The sequence below is a fragment of the Phoenix dactylifera genome, chromosome 1 (assembly GCF_051530095.1).
Source record: "Phoenix dactylifera cultivar Ajwa chromosome 1, Ajwa_hap1_PhDact_Kaust_v1.1, whole genome shotgun sequence".
Taxonomy (NCBI): Eukaryota; Viridiplantae; Streptophyta; class Magnoliopsida; order Arecales; family Arecaceae; genus Phoenix; species Phoenix dactylifera.
The window spans coordinates 39,463,805-39,482,612 of record NC_143190.1 but is presented as its reverse complement, the minus strand read 5'-3'; the positions used below and the strand labels follow the sequence as shown (position 1 = coordinate 39,482,612).

Genomic DNA, 18,808 nt, shown 5'->3' with positions numbered 1-18,808 from the left:
ATCAAACATTTATTGCCATTACCTGTATGTGGAAGAGGGTGATCTCTCGGTATTCTAATTTTTCTTTCTAAATATGATCATAACTTACGAAGGTGGGCTAAATCCATAATTGTATCATGAATTTTCCATGGTGTAGTAGAAACAAGCCTTGCTGATTTTCTTTCCTGTGCCCAAATTGCTCAGTGCTATGCTGAAAAACAGGCTCTTGGTGAAGTGAGCCAGGAGCTCTTGGATACTCAAGTGAACCCTGCTGTATGGGAGATCAGCGGGCACATGGTGCTGAAGCAAAAGAAAGATTATGAAGAGGCATCAGAGGACTATGCTTGGAGGCTGCTGGCTGAGGTCTCCCTCTCTGAAGAAAGGTTTCAAGAAGTCAAAGCTTGTATCTTTGAAGCCACAGGTTTGGTGGAGGCCGAAGTGGAAGATACAGATGCGAACGAGAATAAAGGAACTTATCAGTCTACCACAGCTTCCAATACTCATTTCCCAGAAGGCTGTCTGGTTCTACAGTGAATGATGAGCCTTCATCTGCTACTGCTGTTTGCTTTCGCTTGCTTGCTTGCTGCTGTTATTTAAAGGTCTTTGAAACAGTATGAAACTCATTTAAAGGTCTTCAATGCTGATAGATATATGCGGGATTTAGGTGAAATCTTCAATAATAATAAGAGCTTGTGGAAATTGAATTTCAGTTTAGTGGCATGATGAACTCATGAGCAAGTGCTTGATGGTGGTGCTTGTAAAAAAATTAAGTAATGCTTTGAAAGTTTATATATGATAAACTAAAACAACAACATCATATACCCTTTTTCTTTTTTTGTTGTAAGAATTGTGCATTTGTCTTGTGTTTTCTTTAGAGTTTCCTAGTCCCTCCTCTTCCTGATGCTTGTCTTTGTCATCATGATTAGAAACTTGTTTGCAAAAGGTTGTGCTTTCAGGTCACCAGATTGTTGGCTAAAGGTATGTATTTCTTCATACTGTAGATGACTAGTGTTTGGTCTTTTGGCAGATCACCAAAAGGTACAAGCAAGCACTGTCCAAATCCAAGAAATAAAAATAGGTTGCTCTACCAAGTCCTGGCAAAATTAATGAAAGGTTTCTTCTCGAAGGAGATCAGGGTTTAAGCATATATGTTAAAGGTCTTCAGGAGTTTATGCATGCCTTTTTCTTTTCCTATGGGATTTAGAGAACGTATATTGAACAGGATATATAAATCAGTGATGGTTTTCTGTTACTAGTTTTTCTACATAACTTGGCGTATTAATTGGACATGTTAAGGAATGAGCATGATTTGTTTTCTCAATTGGTTGTTAATATTGAATGAAAGGAAACAAAAAAGGAAGAAAAAGATATTGATCTATGATGTGATCAACCAAAAGTGACCCAAAAAAAAAAAAGAAACAATTACCTCAAGTTCACAACTACCAGAAGTTCGCAACCCATAGGTTTGATGTTTAACGACGCTTTATTGCGTTGGTCAAGTAGCATAAACCGACGCTTTTAAGCGTCGGCATAGTCCAACACAAAATACGGTGGGAAGCATCGGTTGAAGTACGCCGACGCTTTTAAGCGTCGGGTTCGTATAAAATGAACGACGCTTAAAAGCGTCGGCATAGAGCGACGACGCTTTTTTGACGCGTCGGGTTAAACCCGACCCACGCCCACCTGCCCGACGTCTGACCAACGCTTTGCGGTGCGTGGGCTGAAAATTCGCCGATGCTTAAAAGCGTCGGGAGAGACCAAAAAAAAGCGCCGGAAAATATCCTTTCTTTTGTAGTGCAAGATTCTTTAACCAATTTTCGAGCATGAGAGTTCATCAATATAAATTCAAAAATAATTTTCTTTCTTGACTTTAGCTTCAAACGAGTGCTTACATGCATGAAATGGACATGATCAATTAATAGCTTTGGAGTAGTTGTTCGATTTAGCCTGAATCTAATCTTCTACACAGATTTCTGGACTTATAATTTAAATTAAGCAAAACTATAGTGGAATGATCCAAAATATATTTAGAAAATGTCTTCTTGCCACAACCATAACTAATGATTAAGTCTTTTGCACATAGTTTCACTCTCATTATCTCTTCTGCCGAAACTAATGACAATCAGAGGCTAGGGAGTGCTCATTGGCTGGAGAGTGCAAAGCTTCCCATGATATCCATGTCTTTTAGTTAGCATAGCAGATGCCTGATTAAGCGAAATATAGTTGATGTTTTTTTAATTCATTTATTTTTCCAAAATCCTTGGTGGCCAAGGATTCTCCGAGTCAGCCAAAAGCACAGGCTCGAAATTCACTGACCAATTTTACCACATCTTACGGAAGTTCCGCAGTTTTGTCCATAATATCAAACTGACATCAAAGATGGCAAGAAATTCTGGACGCTGTTAACCACATAAAGGAGCAATTGAACGGGGAAGAGCCAAGAGATGGTTCTAGATTGATGAACTCCAACAGAAAATTGACAAGCTACTAGGCTGCATAACTCTTGAGTTCGCCTTGTATCTTTTGCACAAAAGAATAATCAATCTTCGCCGGTGGATCATAATCTGCATGGATGTCAAAGCACTGCAAAGCTTTCTATTCATTGCCTGCACAGACCTTGAAGCAACCATTGCACGGTCCAATAGTTGATTCGTGCCAAGGAAAATGAATCCTCCTTTCACGCGAAAGATACAACCCTATCCCATAACTCTTTCCTCCATTTTAGCTTTTCCCATATGTTGCGCCGAGCTTCTCAGATCTTAACCCTGAGAGAGTAGAAATGTAGTCAAACATGGAAAATAATATAGCCAGCATCACTAGAGAAATTCAAAATCTCTATACAGCAAACATATTTTCACTTTGCATTTCATATTTTCACCAGAGAAATTGCTCTCTTAATTAAATGACAAGTTGTTATTTGAGTGCAACAGCCCTCAAAGGACTACATTGCCTTGGTTGTTGACCTCAGCTCTCTCTTTTTTGCCTTCTTAGAATTATAAACTTGACTGACCTTCTAATTAACAATCATAAAAAGTTATAATCCTTGGCCATTGAACACCAAGTTAAAAATAATATTTGAACAACATGACCATAATCAATAATGCCTGTCTCATAATATGTTAGTTCCAACTTTGTAGATTAAAATAGTTTCCAAATTGTAGGTGTGCAATCCTTTTATCGATATTCTCATCCAAGTCTTCTTTAGCCAACTCTATATTCACCAGTTGCCTAAGCACTACATGGTTAACAATTTAGTCATCCAGCAGGCTGTGTTACCTGACAAAGAGCAAGCGAGAGAAGATTTTGTTGTCCATGTTGTATATATATATACCAAGACAAAGTTTACACCTTTGTAATCAACAATATACCAACAAATAACTTCAAAAGTTTTAAATAGCTAAATTTCATGAACAAGCAAGCATAGTGCAGCAAAGGTTTAATGGGCACCAAAAATAATACAGTGCTAGTGCATACCCTAAATTTTGAGGTGGATTATTAACTTGAATTCTGATAGCAGATTCAGCACTACTTCCATGCAAACCTTCACCACTGTCCACAGTGTACAAGAATTAAAGTTTGACAACTAAATTATTTACAATATTAAATTAAATGCAAGCTTTAAACCTATGTGGTGCACAATGTATCCAAACAAAAATATCAAGATCCTGTTAAAAAAATTGTCCAAAAAAATTAATTCACAAACCTGCTCCCAACGTTGGGTTCCAATTTAGCCAAGATACTGGAATTCAAGTTCTTGACGAGGCCCTTCAAATCTTTGTACAACTCCCCATAATTACTTATCTGATTCTCATCATGGGACAGGTAATCCTTCACCCTTCAAATATGTTGCAACCAAACAAAATTAAAAATCCAATCCGGAAAACAAACAAGTTATAATTCTTAAGAGTTGAAAATCTTAAAAAAAATAATACCGGATTGATAAGTATAACGGTTCCTTCTGCTGTCCCTCAAGATTCAAGCAATCAATTGTAAGAAACTCACCGATCACCGTGCACCTCACCAAAAATTTCTTTTTCTGACCCATCTCAGTCGCGAAGTACAGAAAATCATAGCTACCCACCTGCTCGTCCCACCCCTCGATCCCCACCTCTTCCCCACCTAAAATTTTTCAAAAAAAAAATAAAGAATCAATTTTTCCGTTCAAGATTCTAGTTAAGTTGAACGGGATCGAAGGACCGTGTTTCCCTTTTTTTTTAAAAAAAAATAAATGAAACACATGATTTTTCCGTTCAAGAAACAATGGGATTAAAGAGAGACGCACCGATCGGAGGATTATCGGATAAAGCGTTCTTTCCGGTGGCGGCGAGGAAATAGCCGGCGGCGAGGAAGGAGGCATGAACGGCGAAGGCGACCTTGCCGTGGGGGTTACGGAAGGATGGGCGGGAAGTCCTGATTAACAACAGTACCGTTCTCTCCGTAGCCATCTCCTCGTTCTGGTTTCGATTATCCCTTCTACGATTCTTGGAGGATGGACGGGATTTCTTGAGGCCCTGATTACTTTCAAAAATTTCGAGGGCGGGCACCAGTGGCCGCCCGACTCGATAAGGTTTTTTAAAATGAGAGGGGGAGACCAGGTGTGGTTTAGGGGTGCAAATGGGTCGGATCGGACCGGGTCCTGGGTGATCCTGACCCGACCCGATTTCTTATTTCAATCAAACAAAAAAAAGAAAAATCCAAGGAGAAAACAAGAAGACGTAGATAAAACAAGGGACAGAACCAGATACCATTTTTTTCTATTCATAGAATGAAATCTCTAAAGACAGCTCCACATCAAGCAAAGAATCAAGCAAAAATGAAAGAAAGAGACGCTCTAAATATTCAAAGAAAAGAACTTTCCGGATCAAATCCAATTTGACTGGCTTTCTTACATCAGGAAGAAACAAGGCATAAGCATCTTATGGATATTTGCGTGACAAATAGAATTACCCAATTCAAAAGCTCGATCAAGATTCTAAATTTAGTTGAAGGGAACAGGGGATAAAATTAACGTTTGGAAATAAAATACTCCAAACTATCCATTAGTATTGATAGGAGAAAAGGGCTTACCTTGTTCACCAAGAAGATCTCCTCCCCATTAACATCCACTTGAAGGTCACAAGTCACCTCCATTGCCTCCAAAACAAGTTTGAGCTTTAAAAAAGGAAGCTTTGGAACGGTTAACAGAACTCCAGCTTCTCAGAGCAACCTCTAGGACTGAAAAGGGCTCCAATGATGGAGATGGGAAAGAAGGTGGAAGGAAAAGCGACCTCACAAAGCCATATTCTCTGGAGGGCAACAAGACAAAGAGAAGGCAGCGCCCTTCTGGCTGGTCAAATCAAGGGGAAGAAAAGGAAAAAGAAAAGAAAAGGACTCATATTTCTGAGACACCAAGATCCAGAAGACAGATAGGAAGAGTGGGAAGGGTGGGTGGCAGCGTCTGTGAAGTAACCAGTTTTTTTTTTTTTTTTTTTTTTTTTTTTTTTTTTTTTTTTTTTTTTTTTTTTTTTTTTTTGGTCAAAACGGTATTTCATTCATATACCTCTAACGTGAATACATCCAGACATGTCAAAGAAAAGAAGACAAAATAAAGCATGTGGAACGCCCTCTAATCTAGACCAGAAGACCTCCTCAGTATGCCGGGCAACATAAGAGGCGACCCAGTCTGCTGCACTGTTCGCCTCTCGGTAGGCATGTGCAATCTGACAGGAAGTCAATTCTCGTACCAGACTGCGTGTATCCCGTATCAGCGGGTGACCATCCCCATACGTGTCCACACCTCGTATCCAGTCAATCACTGTCGAGCAATCACCCTCAAGAACAAGTCTGTCGGCCTCCAGAACCCGTCTCGCAACCAGAACGTCCTCCCAAGCAGCCTGCAGCTCTGCTCCCACCACCGAGCAGCCAAAGATACTCCGTCCTCCAGCCGCAATAAGTGTACCACAGTGGTCCCTGATCACGAAGCCCACACCCCCGGATGCGCCATACTCCGCCATACCACCATCGAAATTCACCTTGAGATAGCCAGGGGGTGGGGGTACCCAAGAGAATAAACTAAACCTGGACGCTGATATCCCTGATAGTCTCTTTCTAACTGCTACTATTTCATACACTGCTCTTCAGACCCCAAGCTTTGAGCTCCAGGAGACTTGGTTTCCTCTGGCCTTGCTCTCTCTCTCTCTCTCTCTCTCTCTCTCTCTCTCTCTCTAGTTTTACCTCACTGTGGTGATCTCCTCACTGCCAAATCCCAGTTCTTCCTTATACAATAAACAAACACGACCAGCCCAACCAACATCTTCCTTACTTGAAGTGCCATGCTTTCCCATGTGAGTCATTATGTGCCCAAAATGCCCCCAAGGATAGGGAGGAGACAGAAGGGGTTTTATACCAGTTTATACTGAAATTGGCACCTGAGGATAAGACTTGGGCTGATGTTTACGCTGTGATTGCAATATAACCCGGTTTCATTTCCCCATTTAAGCTTTTGGTAGGGACCTGAAATGGAACTAATGTATCATGCCTGAAGCTGCGATTAGACCATTTTAGAATACCAGCTTAGGTCTTAGGGTCCAAAAGAAACTGGATTTATCTTGATGTTGAGACTTGGCCCAATGAACCATGCATGACTTATTTGAAACAAAAAAAGAACCAAGCTGACCTTAATCAAAACTTTCAATTCGCAGTGAAGAAGGCCTTAATCTAAAGTGGATGGAGTTTCCTCGAGGTGTTAATTTGTTTACATATGATGTACATTAGAAGTAAATTAACCCTTCAAGAAGACAAACGTACATGCATGCAGTTAATGATTCCTATACGAATACTGAGTCAGGCTCATTTGATGTAAATCCAAACTTCGTCGAAATATGAAGCGTAACAAGTCATGTTTCACTACTCCCAGCCAAGCCTTCTTTAATTTGGTCCCCTTCACACCAAATAGGCCATTAGCAACGTCTGTATTAAATATTTACATCGAATGTTTGATGATATATTTAACTCTTCAATATTTTTTAGTAGTCCAAACTTCTAACTCCTAGGAGCACCAATAATGAGACCCAACTTGCCTGTTTTAACTTATCAACTAATCACCAAAATTACTTCCCAAAAGTATGTCAAGCCACTATCATCCGAACGTAGCTTAAATGGTGCAAGTGGTGATGAAATGTTGGGTGGATGCTTCATCCGGCCTGCCTAGGTTGAGACGGCATAGATGTAGCGGGCAGCAAGCTAAAGCCTAGTTTCTTCCTACTAAATCAAGCCACAGTAGCCTAATCAGCTGCCATGTATCCTCTTTTAGCCAAGTGCAGTTTGCGTCCTGCGGTGTCCATCTTCATAAGTACCATGTGGTTCATACTGTGTTTAGGGCTGCAAATGGGTCGGGTCGACCCGTGATCCGAGCCGATCCGATCCGGGATAGAGCCGATCCAATCCGAATTTTAGGATCTGCGGGTCTGGATCGGATCCTGAAATTAGACCCGAATCATTTTTGGATCGGATCTAGTTTACTAAATTTGGACCCTAAAACAGAAGGAAACCCAAATGCCGGGCTCTCAAGCTTTTGGTTTAACCCGGGACACGTATAGCAGCAAGAAAGCCAGAGAAGCAGACCCAAGATGGTTTCTTTTTTTTTTCTTGGTGAAAAATAGGAGGGGAGGGGGAGGGACCATCCCACCCGCGTAGCAGCCCTTACTGGGCCCTCCTTCCACCAGAGAATGTTCAATACAAGTCGCAAGTTTTTGCATGCCTTTTCCGACCCGTGGGCTCACCGCCTTACGTGTGGGTACGTCACCCTAGCGCCATCTTAGCATATCCACCAACAAGTCGTCCAGGTGTGGAACATTCGATTCTCTAATTTAATCGACATCTGCGTATTTCGAATCTGGATAATTTGGATGGAATTATCGTTTTTTTACCATCAGGCTACCATCTTGGTGGCCCAAGATGGTTTCTCTAATGAATGGGAGCTATCTCAGATATGTTCTTGTGCCAGAAGAAGAATAAGAAGAAGACAAGAGCTCCACACAGCTGTGCTCTGCTTTAGAATCTCTTGGGCCCAGAAGAGAGAGAGAGAGAGAGAGAGAGAGAGAGGGAGGACTGCTGGTTTGAGTCGGAAAGAAGGTGGCTTGTCTAAGGACCAGAAATGATGCTAAGTAGGTGGCTTTAACGGCAATGAGTTGGTGGTAATGGAAACAGAAAAAGAGAAATTCAGAATCTCTTGGGCCCAGAAGAGAGAGAGAGAGAGGGAGGACTGCTGGTTTGAGTCGGAAAGAAGGTGGCTTGTCTAAGGACCAGAAATGATGCTAAGTAGGTGGCTTTAACGGCAATGAGTTGGTGGTAATGGAAACAGAAAAAGAGAAATTCAGAATCTCTTGGGCCCAGAAGAGAGAGAGAGAGGGAGGACTGCTGGTTTGAGTCGGAAAGAAGGTGGCTTGTCTAAGGACCAGAAATGATGCTAAGTAGGTGGCTTTAACGGCAATGAGTTGGTGGTAATGGAAACAGAAAAAGAGAAATTCAGAATCTCTTGGGCCCAGAAGAGAGAGAGAGAGAGAGAGGGAGGACTGCTGGTTTGAGTAGGACCAGAAATGATGCTAAGTAGGTGGCTTTAACGGCAATGAGTTGGTGGTAATGGAAACAGAAAAAGAGAAATTCAGAATCTCTTGGGCCCAGAAGAGAGAGAGAGAGAGAGGGAGGACTGCTGGTTTGAGTCGGAAAGAAGGTGGCTTGCCTAAGGACCAGAAATGATGCTAAGTAGGTGGCTTTAACGGCAATGAGTTGGTGGTAATGGAAACAGAAAAAGAGAAATTCAGAATCTCTTAGGCCCAGAAGAGAGAGAGAGAGAGGGAGGACTGCTGGTTTGAGTCGGAAAGAAGGTGGCTTGTCTAAGGACCAGAAATGATGCTAAGTAGGTGGCTTTAACGGCAATGAGTTGGTGGTAATGGAAACAGAAAAAGAGAAATTCAGAATCTCTTGGGCCCAGAAGAGAGAGAGAGAGAGAGGGAGGACTGCTGGTTTGAGTCGGAAAGAAGGTGGCTTGTCTAAGGACCAGAAATGATGCTAAGTAGGTGGCTTTAACGGCAATGAGTTGGTGGTAATGGAAACAGAAAAAGAGAAATTCAGAATCTCTTGGGCCCAGAAGAGAGAGAGAGAGGGAGGACTGCTGGTTTGAGTCGGAAAGAAGGTGGCTTGTCTAAGGACCAGAAATGATGCTAAGTAGGTGGCTTTAACGGCAATGAGTTGGTGGTAATGGAAACAGAAAAAGAGAAATTCAGAATCTCTTGGGCCCAGAAGAGAGAGAGAGAGAGAGAGAGAGAGAGAGAGAGAGAGAGAGAGGACTGCTGGTTTGAGTTAGAGAGAGAGAGAGAGAGAGAGAGAGAGAGAGAGAGAGAGAGGACTGCTGGTTTGAGTTGGAAAGAAGGTTTACGTGGTTGGTCTAAGGACCAGAAATGATGCTAAGTAGGCGGATTCAACAGCACTGAGTTGGTGGTAATGGAAACAGAAAAAGAGAAATAAAAAATATGGGTCATGTGCCAGTTTTCTGCAATGGAATTGGATTTTGGAAGAAGGTCCGGGATTTTTTTTGTCCACCTGAGAGGGGAGCATGGAGACACCAAGTTCCGTCCAATCAGTCATATAGACAAAAAATAGTGTGATATGAAATTAGGCTTGTAGGCCGACATAGCTAGTATGCAAGTCATGGGTCATCCGTTCTGACAGAAGTTCAATTGCAGGTCTTTCAAGTCATGGGTCACCCAGCAACTCATAATTATGATATGACCAAAATAAATTTGCCGAAACCCTTTCCCAAAAACGTAAAAAAAAATAAAAAAAAATCCGATCCAGCTGGAATCCGACCCAACCCGATTTCCAATCGGACCGGGCTAGAGTCCAAAGTCCAAAATTACGATGCAAACAAAACTTCATATTAAATTAGGATCACTTGGAATCCGACCCGATCCAATCCATTTGTACCCTTAGTTGTGTTAGAGCAAATTGCACTTATAAATCAAAGCACCTCAACGATGTGTAGACCTTAGGTTGGCAGGTTAGGGTGCAGGATTGGATTCAGTCCATGGGTCCTGGTATCTACTTAATAAGCATCTCAACCATGTGTAGACCCAAGATTTAAATCCACAACCTATGGTTCTTAATAGATGGGTTTGGAGATAAGCCCCGATCATCATAAACATTTTTTGAAATTATTCTTTTCCATGCATATTTTATACATGGGAACTACATTCGTTGGTTGTATTACATCTAGCAAGCTGCCTAATCAGGGATAAATACATGCTTCCAAAGTAACACTTAATGTTGTGTTTGCTCCCTTATAACTCATGGTACTGTGAATATTGCAGACCGTATACCGTAGTCATGTCTTGCTCCCTCGCCTTTATGCGCCAATGGTACATTAATGATAATGACAGCAACTTGTACTAAATAGAGGCACCGAAAATTTTTATTAATATATGATGATGTTACCGAGGCAGTCCTCTTCCTTTTGTTGTAATCCTTAAAATAACTTTCCTCCTACAATAAAAAAAAAAACAAAAAAAAGATTAAGTAGCTTGTGACTCGCGAAATTTTGTTTTGTATTATTTTTTTTCAAAAAAAAAACTTTGAGGCGCCCATCAGTGCATATAATTCAACATTTCCAGATGTATGATGTATCATACTAGTTGCTATTAGTTACTGTTACGAAAAAACTCAGCTACCATGCCCCACGTGACCGGCACGCGCGCCCAAGAAGACTACAGCTGCCCCTTGATCCAGTAACCCGACCCCGAGTCGGATATCTTCGGCTTCGCAGCCCGACCCCGAGTCGGCTGCCCTTTGATCCAGTAACCCGACCCCGAGTCGGATATCTTCGGCTTCGCAGCCCGACCCCGAATCGGCTGCCCCTTGATCCAGCAGTCCGACCCCGAGTCGGCAATCTCTCGACAACGACAGGCTGTTCCCCTGAAGCACGCCGCGACCCACTGCTCCACTACTCCCTGCAACGGTCGTATCCGGCGCTGCTCCACGATCTCCTGTAACAGCCGTACAAAGCGGAGCTCCACTACGCCCTGTCATGGCCGTACCCAGCGCTACCCCACGACGCCCTGTAACGGCCATGTCAGTGGCAACTCCATCGTGCCACACGATGACCAACCCCCCAGAAGGACCCCCCAGCCTGGTATATATGCGGCTGGGGGGAGAAGGGGGGGTAAGCAAGAACTTCCAGTGCATTCTCTTACTTGCTACTATTATCTCTCCTTCTCCTCCAATCTCCTCTGACTTGATCGTCGGAGGGCCCCCACTACCCCAGTGGTGGTGCGAGGCTTGCTTGCAGGTTTCCCGGTGGAAGGTGGAGCGCAATCAACACCAACCAAGACAACTCAGACGGAATCCCGTTCACACCGCTGTGCCAATCGTTCTCGGTTTGGACTACCAGCAACAGTTGGCGCTAGAGGAAGGGCACCGAATCTCAGAGCGATCGTAATGGCACGGCGAGGTGGTCGTGGAGCTTCCAATGCCTCCGGTCGCGGGGCCTCTCGCGCCTCCGGCCGGGAGGCCGCTGCGTCTCCAACACATTCTCAGCAACACTCCACCGTTCCACCCCCCATTCAGATGGTCGAAGCCGCTCAGTTCGACCAGTTAGCCCAGCAGGTTCGCACCCTCGCGGAGGCAGTGCAGAACCTGCAGGGTGTGATGTCTCGGGCGCCGCAGCGGGCCCAGGAGCCGCTGCTCCCTGAGCGCTCACCTGTCCTCCTCAACCCGCGCTCCTTCCTCTCCCATGGGGAGGAGCGCCGGCGCGAGGAAGATTCTCGAGCACGGTCCATTCTGCCGGGACCTTCCCATCGGAGCTGCGCGGGGTACGAGAGGTGGGCCCGGGCGCGTTCCCAGACCCCCCAGTCCTCAAGGAACCCGCGCTCCAGTCGGTCCCCCTCTCGGTGCTCCTTGTCTCCCACCCATCGGTCGCGCTCCCTGGACCGGCGGGTGGACGATTTCCACCGACAACTCCAGGTCCTGAAGGGCCACTCCAAAGATCCCTTCGCCGACTTGGAGATCTCCTCCCAGCCGGCGCTTGCCTCGAGGATCCTGCGGACCCCGAATCTGCCGGGGTTTAAAATGCCGGCGATCGAGCCCTATGACGGGGCGGCGGACCCGCGGGATCACGTCGAGAATTTCAGGACCCTTATGCTCCTCCACGGAGCATCAGATCCTCTCCTCTGCAAGGCCTTCCCGGCGACCCTCCGTGGCCCGGCAAGGGCGTGGTTCGCCGGCTTGGAGGTTAACTCAATCCAGTCCTTCGACCAGTTTACTCGCCTCTTCATCACCTATTTCGCCGTCAGTAGCCGGCGGCGACTGGTCTCCGACTCCCTCTTTGATGTCCGGCAAAACGAGGGAGAAAGCTTGCGGGATTATCTTACCCGCTTCAACAAGGCTACGCTGGAAGTCCGGAACCTGAGCCAGGAAGTGGCTCTTTCAGCCCTGAAGCGTGGCTTCCGAAAGGGCAGACTCACCTTCTCCCTGGACAAACGCCTGCCGCGGAGCTTCCCGGAGCTGTTGTCCCGGGCGAACCAGTATGCGGACGCCGAGGAGGCGGCCGCCCACCGGAGCAAGGAGGCCGCCGAGATCCCTCCAAAGCTCGGGAAGAAAAGGCGAAAAGAGGCACGCCAGAGGAGGAGCCCGACGCCTCAACGTCGGCGCAGAAGCCTGTCGCCGGCGAGGAACCATGGCGCCCTACGCCCTCGTTCTCCGCCCCGACGTTTCAACCGGTACACTCCTCTCCTGACTCCCCGGGCCCAGATCCTCATGGAAATCAAGGGGCGGGAGGACCTCCCGGTCCCGAGACAGATGAAGAAGATTCCTGGGAGGAGGCCCTCTCGGGCGTACTGTGAGTACCACCGGGACCACGGCCACGACACCGAAGACTGCTTCCAGCTTCGGGACGAGATCGAGGCTCTCATCCGCCGAGGGCGTCTCAGTCGATATGTGAACGACCGACGTCCCCCCGCAGACCCGCGTCCGGCCGATCCAGCCCCTCAGGAGCCTCGGGAGCAGAATCGACTCGTCGCGGGCGTGATCCACACTATCACTGGGGGCTGCCCCCGGCCCGAGAGGAACGCAGGGGGCTCGACTGAAGCGTCGGGGGCAGCCGTCGCAAAGAGGCAGAGGGTCGGTAATGTAATCACCTTTTGTGATGAAGATGTAAAGGGGGTTCAGACCCCCCACGATGACGCCATAGTGATCTCCCTCACTATGGCAAACTATGATGTAAGGCGTGTTCTTGTGGATAGTGGAAGCTCAGCTGATATTTTGTTTTACGAGGCCTTCCAAAAGATGAGCTTGTCCAGACAATTGTTGCACAAAACATCCACCCCCCTCATAGGATTCACTGGTGACGCTATCTCGGCCGAAGGTGTCGTTGAGCTGCCTGTGACTGCGGGCGTTGCATCCGCAGAAGCCACGGTGCGGCTCGGGTTCTTGGTCGTCCGTGTTCCCTCGGCCTACAACGCTATCCTCGGACGACCCGGACTGAACGCCCTTCGCGCGGTGGTCTCTACGTACCACTTGCTCATGCGGTTCCCCACGGCGGCCGGGATTGGAGAGGTCCGAGGTGACCAACCGACCGCAAGGCAATGTTTCCTAGCAACTCTCAAAGGGAAGAAGCCCATAGAAGCCTTAAGCGTCGAGTCCCTCGACGCCAGAGACGAGGTGGCCTTGCGGCACGGGGAGCCGGCCGAGGGTGTGATCGAAGTTTCCCTCGAGGAAGGTCGCCCGGACAGGACGATCCGGGTCGGCGCCAATCTCGACCTGGGAGCTCGGGCCCGGTTGGTGGAATTCCTCCGAGCCAATGTCGATGTGTTTGCCTGGTCGGCGGCCGATGTACCTGGGATCGACCCGGAGGTCATTTCTCACGCCCTCAACGTCGACCCGACCCACCGACCGGTAAAACAGAAGAAGAGACACTGTGCCCCGGATCGGATCCGAGTGGTCGACCAGGAGGTAGACAAACTCTTGGAGGCAGGATTCATAAGGGAGGTCAGCTACCCCGAATGGCTGGCAAATGTCGTACTTGTCCGGAAGGCGAGCGGAAAGTGGAGGATGTGCGTCGACTACACCGACCTGAACAAGGCATGCCCCAAGGATAGCTTTCCGCTTCCGCGGATAGACCAACTGGTCGACGCGACTTCCGGATATCAGCTGCTGTCTTTCATGGACGCCTTCTCCGGCTACAACCAGATAATGATGGCTCCACAGGACGAGGAGAAAACTGCCTTTATAACAGACCGGGGGCTGTACTGTTACAAGGTAATGCCCTTCGGTCTGAAGAATGCTGGCGCCACTTACCAGCGCCTCGTCAACAAAATCTTCAAAGAGCAAATCGGCCGGAACATGGAGGTGTACGTGGACGATATGCTGGTGAAGAGCCGCCATGCAGACCAGCACATCGCGGATCTGGAGGAGACTTTCGCCACCTTGCGGAAGTTTCACATGAAGCTGAACCCAGCGAAGTGCGCCTTTGGCGCTTCGGCCGGGAGGTTCCTCGGTTTCATTGTCAACCAGCGGGGGATCGAAGCCAATCCGGACAAAATCAAGGCCATCCAAGATATGTCCCCTCCGACCAAAGTGAAGGAGGTTCAGGAGCTCGCTGGGAGGGTCGCCGCGCTTGGACGATTTGTGGCAAAATCGGCCGAACGCTGCCAACCTTTCTTCAAGGTGCTGAAACGCCCGAAAGACTTCCTCTGGACGGCCGAATGTCAAGCAGCATTCGACCAGCTCAAGGAATACTTGGCGTCTCCTCCCCTGCTGTCCAAGCCGCAAGAAGGGGAGATGCTCTACCTCCATCTGGCGGTCTCCCCAACCGCAGTCAGTGCGGTACTGGTTCGGGAAGAGGCAAAGCTCCAGAAACCTGTGTACTACATCAGCCGGGTCCTACGGGATGCCGAGACGCGGTATACGAAGGCTGAAAAGATCGCCTTCGCGCTGCTGACCGCGACCAGGAGGCTTCGCCCCTATTTCCAGGCCCATTCTGTCACCCTCTTGACCGATCAACCGCTGCGGCAGATCCTCAGCAATCCTGAGAATGCGGGACGGCTGGTGAAGTGGGCAGTAGAACTTGGTGAGTTCGACATCCGCTACCAGCCCCGACCCGCCATCAAGGCCCAAGCGCTCGCGGATTTCCTCGCAGAGTGCACGGTGCGGGAGGCGGAACCTAGGTCGCCGGAAACACCCAGCCTCGACCTCCCGATTTGGACGCTTCACATCGATGGGTCGTCGAACCCCGAAGGTGGAGGGGCCGGGCTGGTCCTCACCAGCCCTGATGGAGTGATAGCCGAGTATGCCTTGAGGTTCGGATTTCCAGTGACCAACAACGAGGCGGAGTACGAGGCCCTAGTCACGGGACTCAAACTCACCAAGGAGCTCGGCATCCGGTGCCTGAAGGTCTTCACCGACTCCCAGCTTGTGGTCGGGCAGGTCCGTGGGGAGTTCGAAGCCCGGAACCCGACCATGCAGAATTACGTCCGGAAGGTGCAAGCACTCATTCCCGACCTCGGCAGTGTCGAAATCCAGCAGGTCCCAAGAAGTGAAAATGCCAGGGCCGACAGGTTGTCCCGCTTAGTGAGCGCAGACGCGCACAACTTGTCGAGGGCGATCTACCTGGAGACTCTGGATGCCCCGAGCATCGGCGAGGCTGGAGCGGTGATGGCGATTGATCCGGAGCCGTCTTGGATGGACCCGCTTGTCGCCTACCTCGCCGAAGGGATCCTCCCTGAAGACGAAGATCAAGCTCGGCGATTTGTTATGAAGTTCGCCCACTACGTACTCTATGAAGGGAGGCTGTATCGGACCTCGTTCACCGCCCCCCTCTTAAAGTGCCTCCGCCCCTCGGAAGCGGCCTACGTCCTCGGCAAAGTCCACGAAGGCGTTTGCGGATCACACTTGGGGGCTAGGTCCTTGGCGCACAAGATCATGAGGCAAGGCTATTATTGGCCTACCTTGTTGGAGGACTCAAAGGATCATGTACGGAAATGCGACGCCTGCCAGCGCCACGCCAACGTCCAGAGAGTCCCTTCTGTCCCCTTGGCACCAATCACTGCACCCTGGCCCTTCGCCCAGTGGGGAATGGATATCCTCGGACCATTCCCCGTCGCTTCAGCTCAGCGGAAATTTTTGATTGTTGCAATCGACTACTTCACCAAGTGGGTGGAGGCAGAGCCGCTGGCCACTATCACGGAGGCGCAAGTCCGGAAGTTCGTGAAGAAGAACATCATTGTCCGATTTGGGGTACCTCGGGTCCTCATCTCGGATAATGGCCGACAGTTCGACAACAAGCATTTCCGTGACTTCTGCGAGGAGTTCGGGATCGAGCATCGGTTCACATCTGTGTCGCATCCCCAAACCAACGGCGAGGCCGAGGTCACAAATCGGACAATCCTCCAAGGAATCAAAGCGCGAATCGGTCGGACGGGGCAAGCTTGGGTCGAAGAACTCGAGAATGTCCTTTGGGCGTATCGGACCACGCATCGGACCCCTACCGGGGAGACGCCTTTCAGCCTAACCTATGGCACGGAAGCCGTTGTCCCCATGGAGCTCGGACTCCCCTCACCTCGGGTGGCCGCGCACCGACCCGAGGCCAATTCGGAGCAACTCCGAGGGAACCTGGATCTCTTGGAAGAAGCGAGGGAAATGGCGCAGGTTCGGATGGCGATGTATCAGCGGAGGGTGGCCCGATATTACAACTCCAAGGTCCGACCGAAGCTTTTCAGAATCGGAGATCTGGTGCTAAGGCGAGCTAAAGCGTCTCAACCTGCGGAAGGTGGGAAGCTAGCGCCAAATTGGGAAGGCCCGTATAGGGTTCGCTGGGTAAACCGACCTGGCTCCTACCAGTTGGAGGCCCTAGATGGTCGAGAAATTCCAAGGAGCTGGAATTCCGCTAACCTGCGGATGTATTACCAGTAGAACGACGATGCCAGAAAGACAGTTCAAAAATGTATAACACTTTTCATTTCAATAATTTCTGGTTACAACGGCGTGCTCGTGTGATTACAAGGAATTCCCAGAGGGGAATTAGGGTGTAAAGAAAGTAAAGAAGAGGTGGAGACTCCGAGGAGCTGGAGATCTGGGATCCTGAAACCTCCATTCGAAGCGGCTGCAATCCCACCGGAAGTGGGTGTTTCCAACCGGAGGCGCCATCGACGTCCCGCGAAAAAGACGAAGAGCCAGCGCGGATGAAGAAGAAGTGGACGAAGGAGAAGTCCACACTGCTCCTACCCAGAGGCGCCATCCACGCCTCACGAAAAAGACGAGGAGCCGCCGCAGACGAAGCTCCCGCTGCCTCCAGGGGAACGCCACCTCCAAGGGATATTCCGGTCCTCCCCAGTGTTAGGGGAGAGAAGGAATACAAGGGAGAAGAGCATATGGAGGCGCGGTCCCGGATCAAGCGCCTGGTGCGGAGCTCAATCGGGAGGCCGAACTTCAAGGAGGGGAGACGTGATCCCGGATGAAACGCCTAGAGCGGAGTTCCGCCGGGGAGAACCTCCTTGTTGATCCCAGATGAAACGGCTAGTTGGCGGAAGTCGCGAAGGGCGCGCCTCCCGTTCTTTCGGTAGAGATCTTTCAACCATGCGCCGGAGAGGAGGCCCACGATCCATGGCAACCTGAACAGCTCCGGCTTGGCAGGCTCCATCACACCTGCACCTATATTTATAGCCAAGCTGCGGCCCCCCCGGTCGTTCCGCTGCGGGTGGCTCCAATAAATGCGGGCGCATTGAATCCGGAGCCGATCCGGCTCTCGAGGCGTATCTTCCCGCGATTTCCTAAGCGTTATTCTCCTTAATCGCATTCTTTGTGCAGGACACTCCGGGTGGCCTGTACCCCTAGGTCCACATATCTCCGCTCGCGCCCCAGGCCGCATCCGCCTCGAAGAACGCGCGTATCGCGGCCGCTTAACTGACACTCCTCGCAAGCAGCAACTGGCGATCCGATTTCCCAGGTAACCCCTTAATTAGCATTTAATGCCCATCTGGTGTTCCCCAGGCGACGCTTGGAGAGGAGGAGAAACACGATCGCAGCTGGCCATGGAGAAATCCCGTCGGGCAGCAAGCGACAGGCGCACGACCAGCGAGCGGAATTTTCCGAGGCTCGGCCCTCGGATGCCAGGCTAACCTGATGATCATCCCGGGAGCAGACTAGCCTGAAGCCCCGACCGGTCGCCTCGGCTTGCGCCAGCCTTGGCCGACCAACGAGCGGAATCTCCCGAGGCTCGGCCCTCGGATGCCAGGCTAACCCGATGATCATCCCGGGAGCAGACTAGCCTGAAGCCCCGACCGGTCGCCTCGGCTTGCGCCAGCCTTAGCCGACCAACGAGCGGAATTTTCCGAGGCTCGGCCCTCGGATGCCAGGCTAACCCGATGATCATCCCGGGAGCAGACTAGCCTGAAGCCCCGACCGGTCGCCTCGGCTTGCGCCAGCCTTGGCCGACCAACGAGCGGAATTTTCTGAGGCCTGACAACCCTCAGATGCCAGGCTAACCCGATGATCATCCCGGGAGCAGACTAGCCTGAAGCCCCGACCGGTCGCCTCGGCTTGCGCCTGCCTTGGCCGACCAACGAGCGGAATTTTTCGAGGCTCGGCCCTCGGATGCCAGGCTAACCTGATGATCATCCCGGGAGCAGACTAGCCTGAAGCCCCGACCGGTCGCCTCGGCTTGCGCCAGCCTTGGCCGACCAACGAGCGGAATTTTTCGAGGCTCGGCCCTCGGATGCCAGGCTAACCCGATGATCATCCCGGGAGCAGACTAGCCTGAAGCCCCGATCGGTCGCCTCGGCTTGCGCCAGCCTTGGTCGACCAA

At 49.5% G+C, this 18,808-nt stretch overlaps 2 protein-coding genes across 4 annotated transcripts in view; both read right to left on the bottom strand.

Annotated features, from left to right (window-relative positions):
- The window catches only part of LOC103698909 (putative proteasome inhibitor), a 33,884-nt gene extending 27,381 nt beyond the window's left edge, over positions 1-6,503 (bottom strand). The window contains exons 1-4 of one of the 3 annotated variants that reach the window (XR_016413387.1): positions 5,047-6,503; positions 4,262-4,490; positions 3,912-4,098; positions 3,683-3,814 (exon numbers count right to left, since the gene is read on the bottom strand). Coding sequence is in view for 2 of the 3 variants with exons in the window: in XM_089931010.1 (XP_089787136.1) it covers positions 3,683-3,814; positions 3,912-4,098; positions 4,262-4,490; positions 5,047-5,109 (611 nt within the window). In the remaining variant the exon portion in view is untranslated. Of the gene's footprint in view, positions 1-3,682; positions 3,815-3,911; positions 4,099-4,261; positions 4,498-5,046 lie in introns of all 3 variants that reach the window. The other 2 variants (XM_089931012.1, XM_089931010.1) reach the window with 2 other exon arrangements.
- Positions 5,511-5,972, bottom strand: LOC149768640 (uncharacterized). The gene has a single exon (XM_089923861.1). The coding sequence runs from the start codon at positions 5,970-5,972 to the stop codon at positions 5,511-5,513; it is 462 nt and encodes a 153-aa protein (XP_089779987.1).
- Positions 6,504-18,808: the final 12,305 nt, after the last annotated feature.

Bases quoted from the DNA above. Each gene is read 5' to 3' on its own strand.
- LOC149768640 (XM_089923861.1), bottom strand. From the start codon at position 5,972: ATGGCGGAGTATGGCGCATCCGGGGGTGTGGGCTTCGTGATCAGGGAC.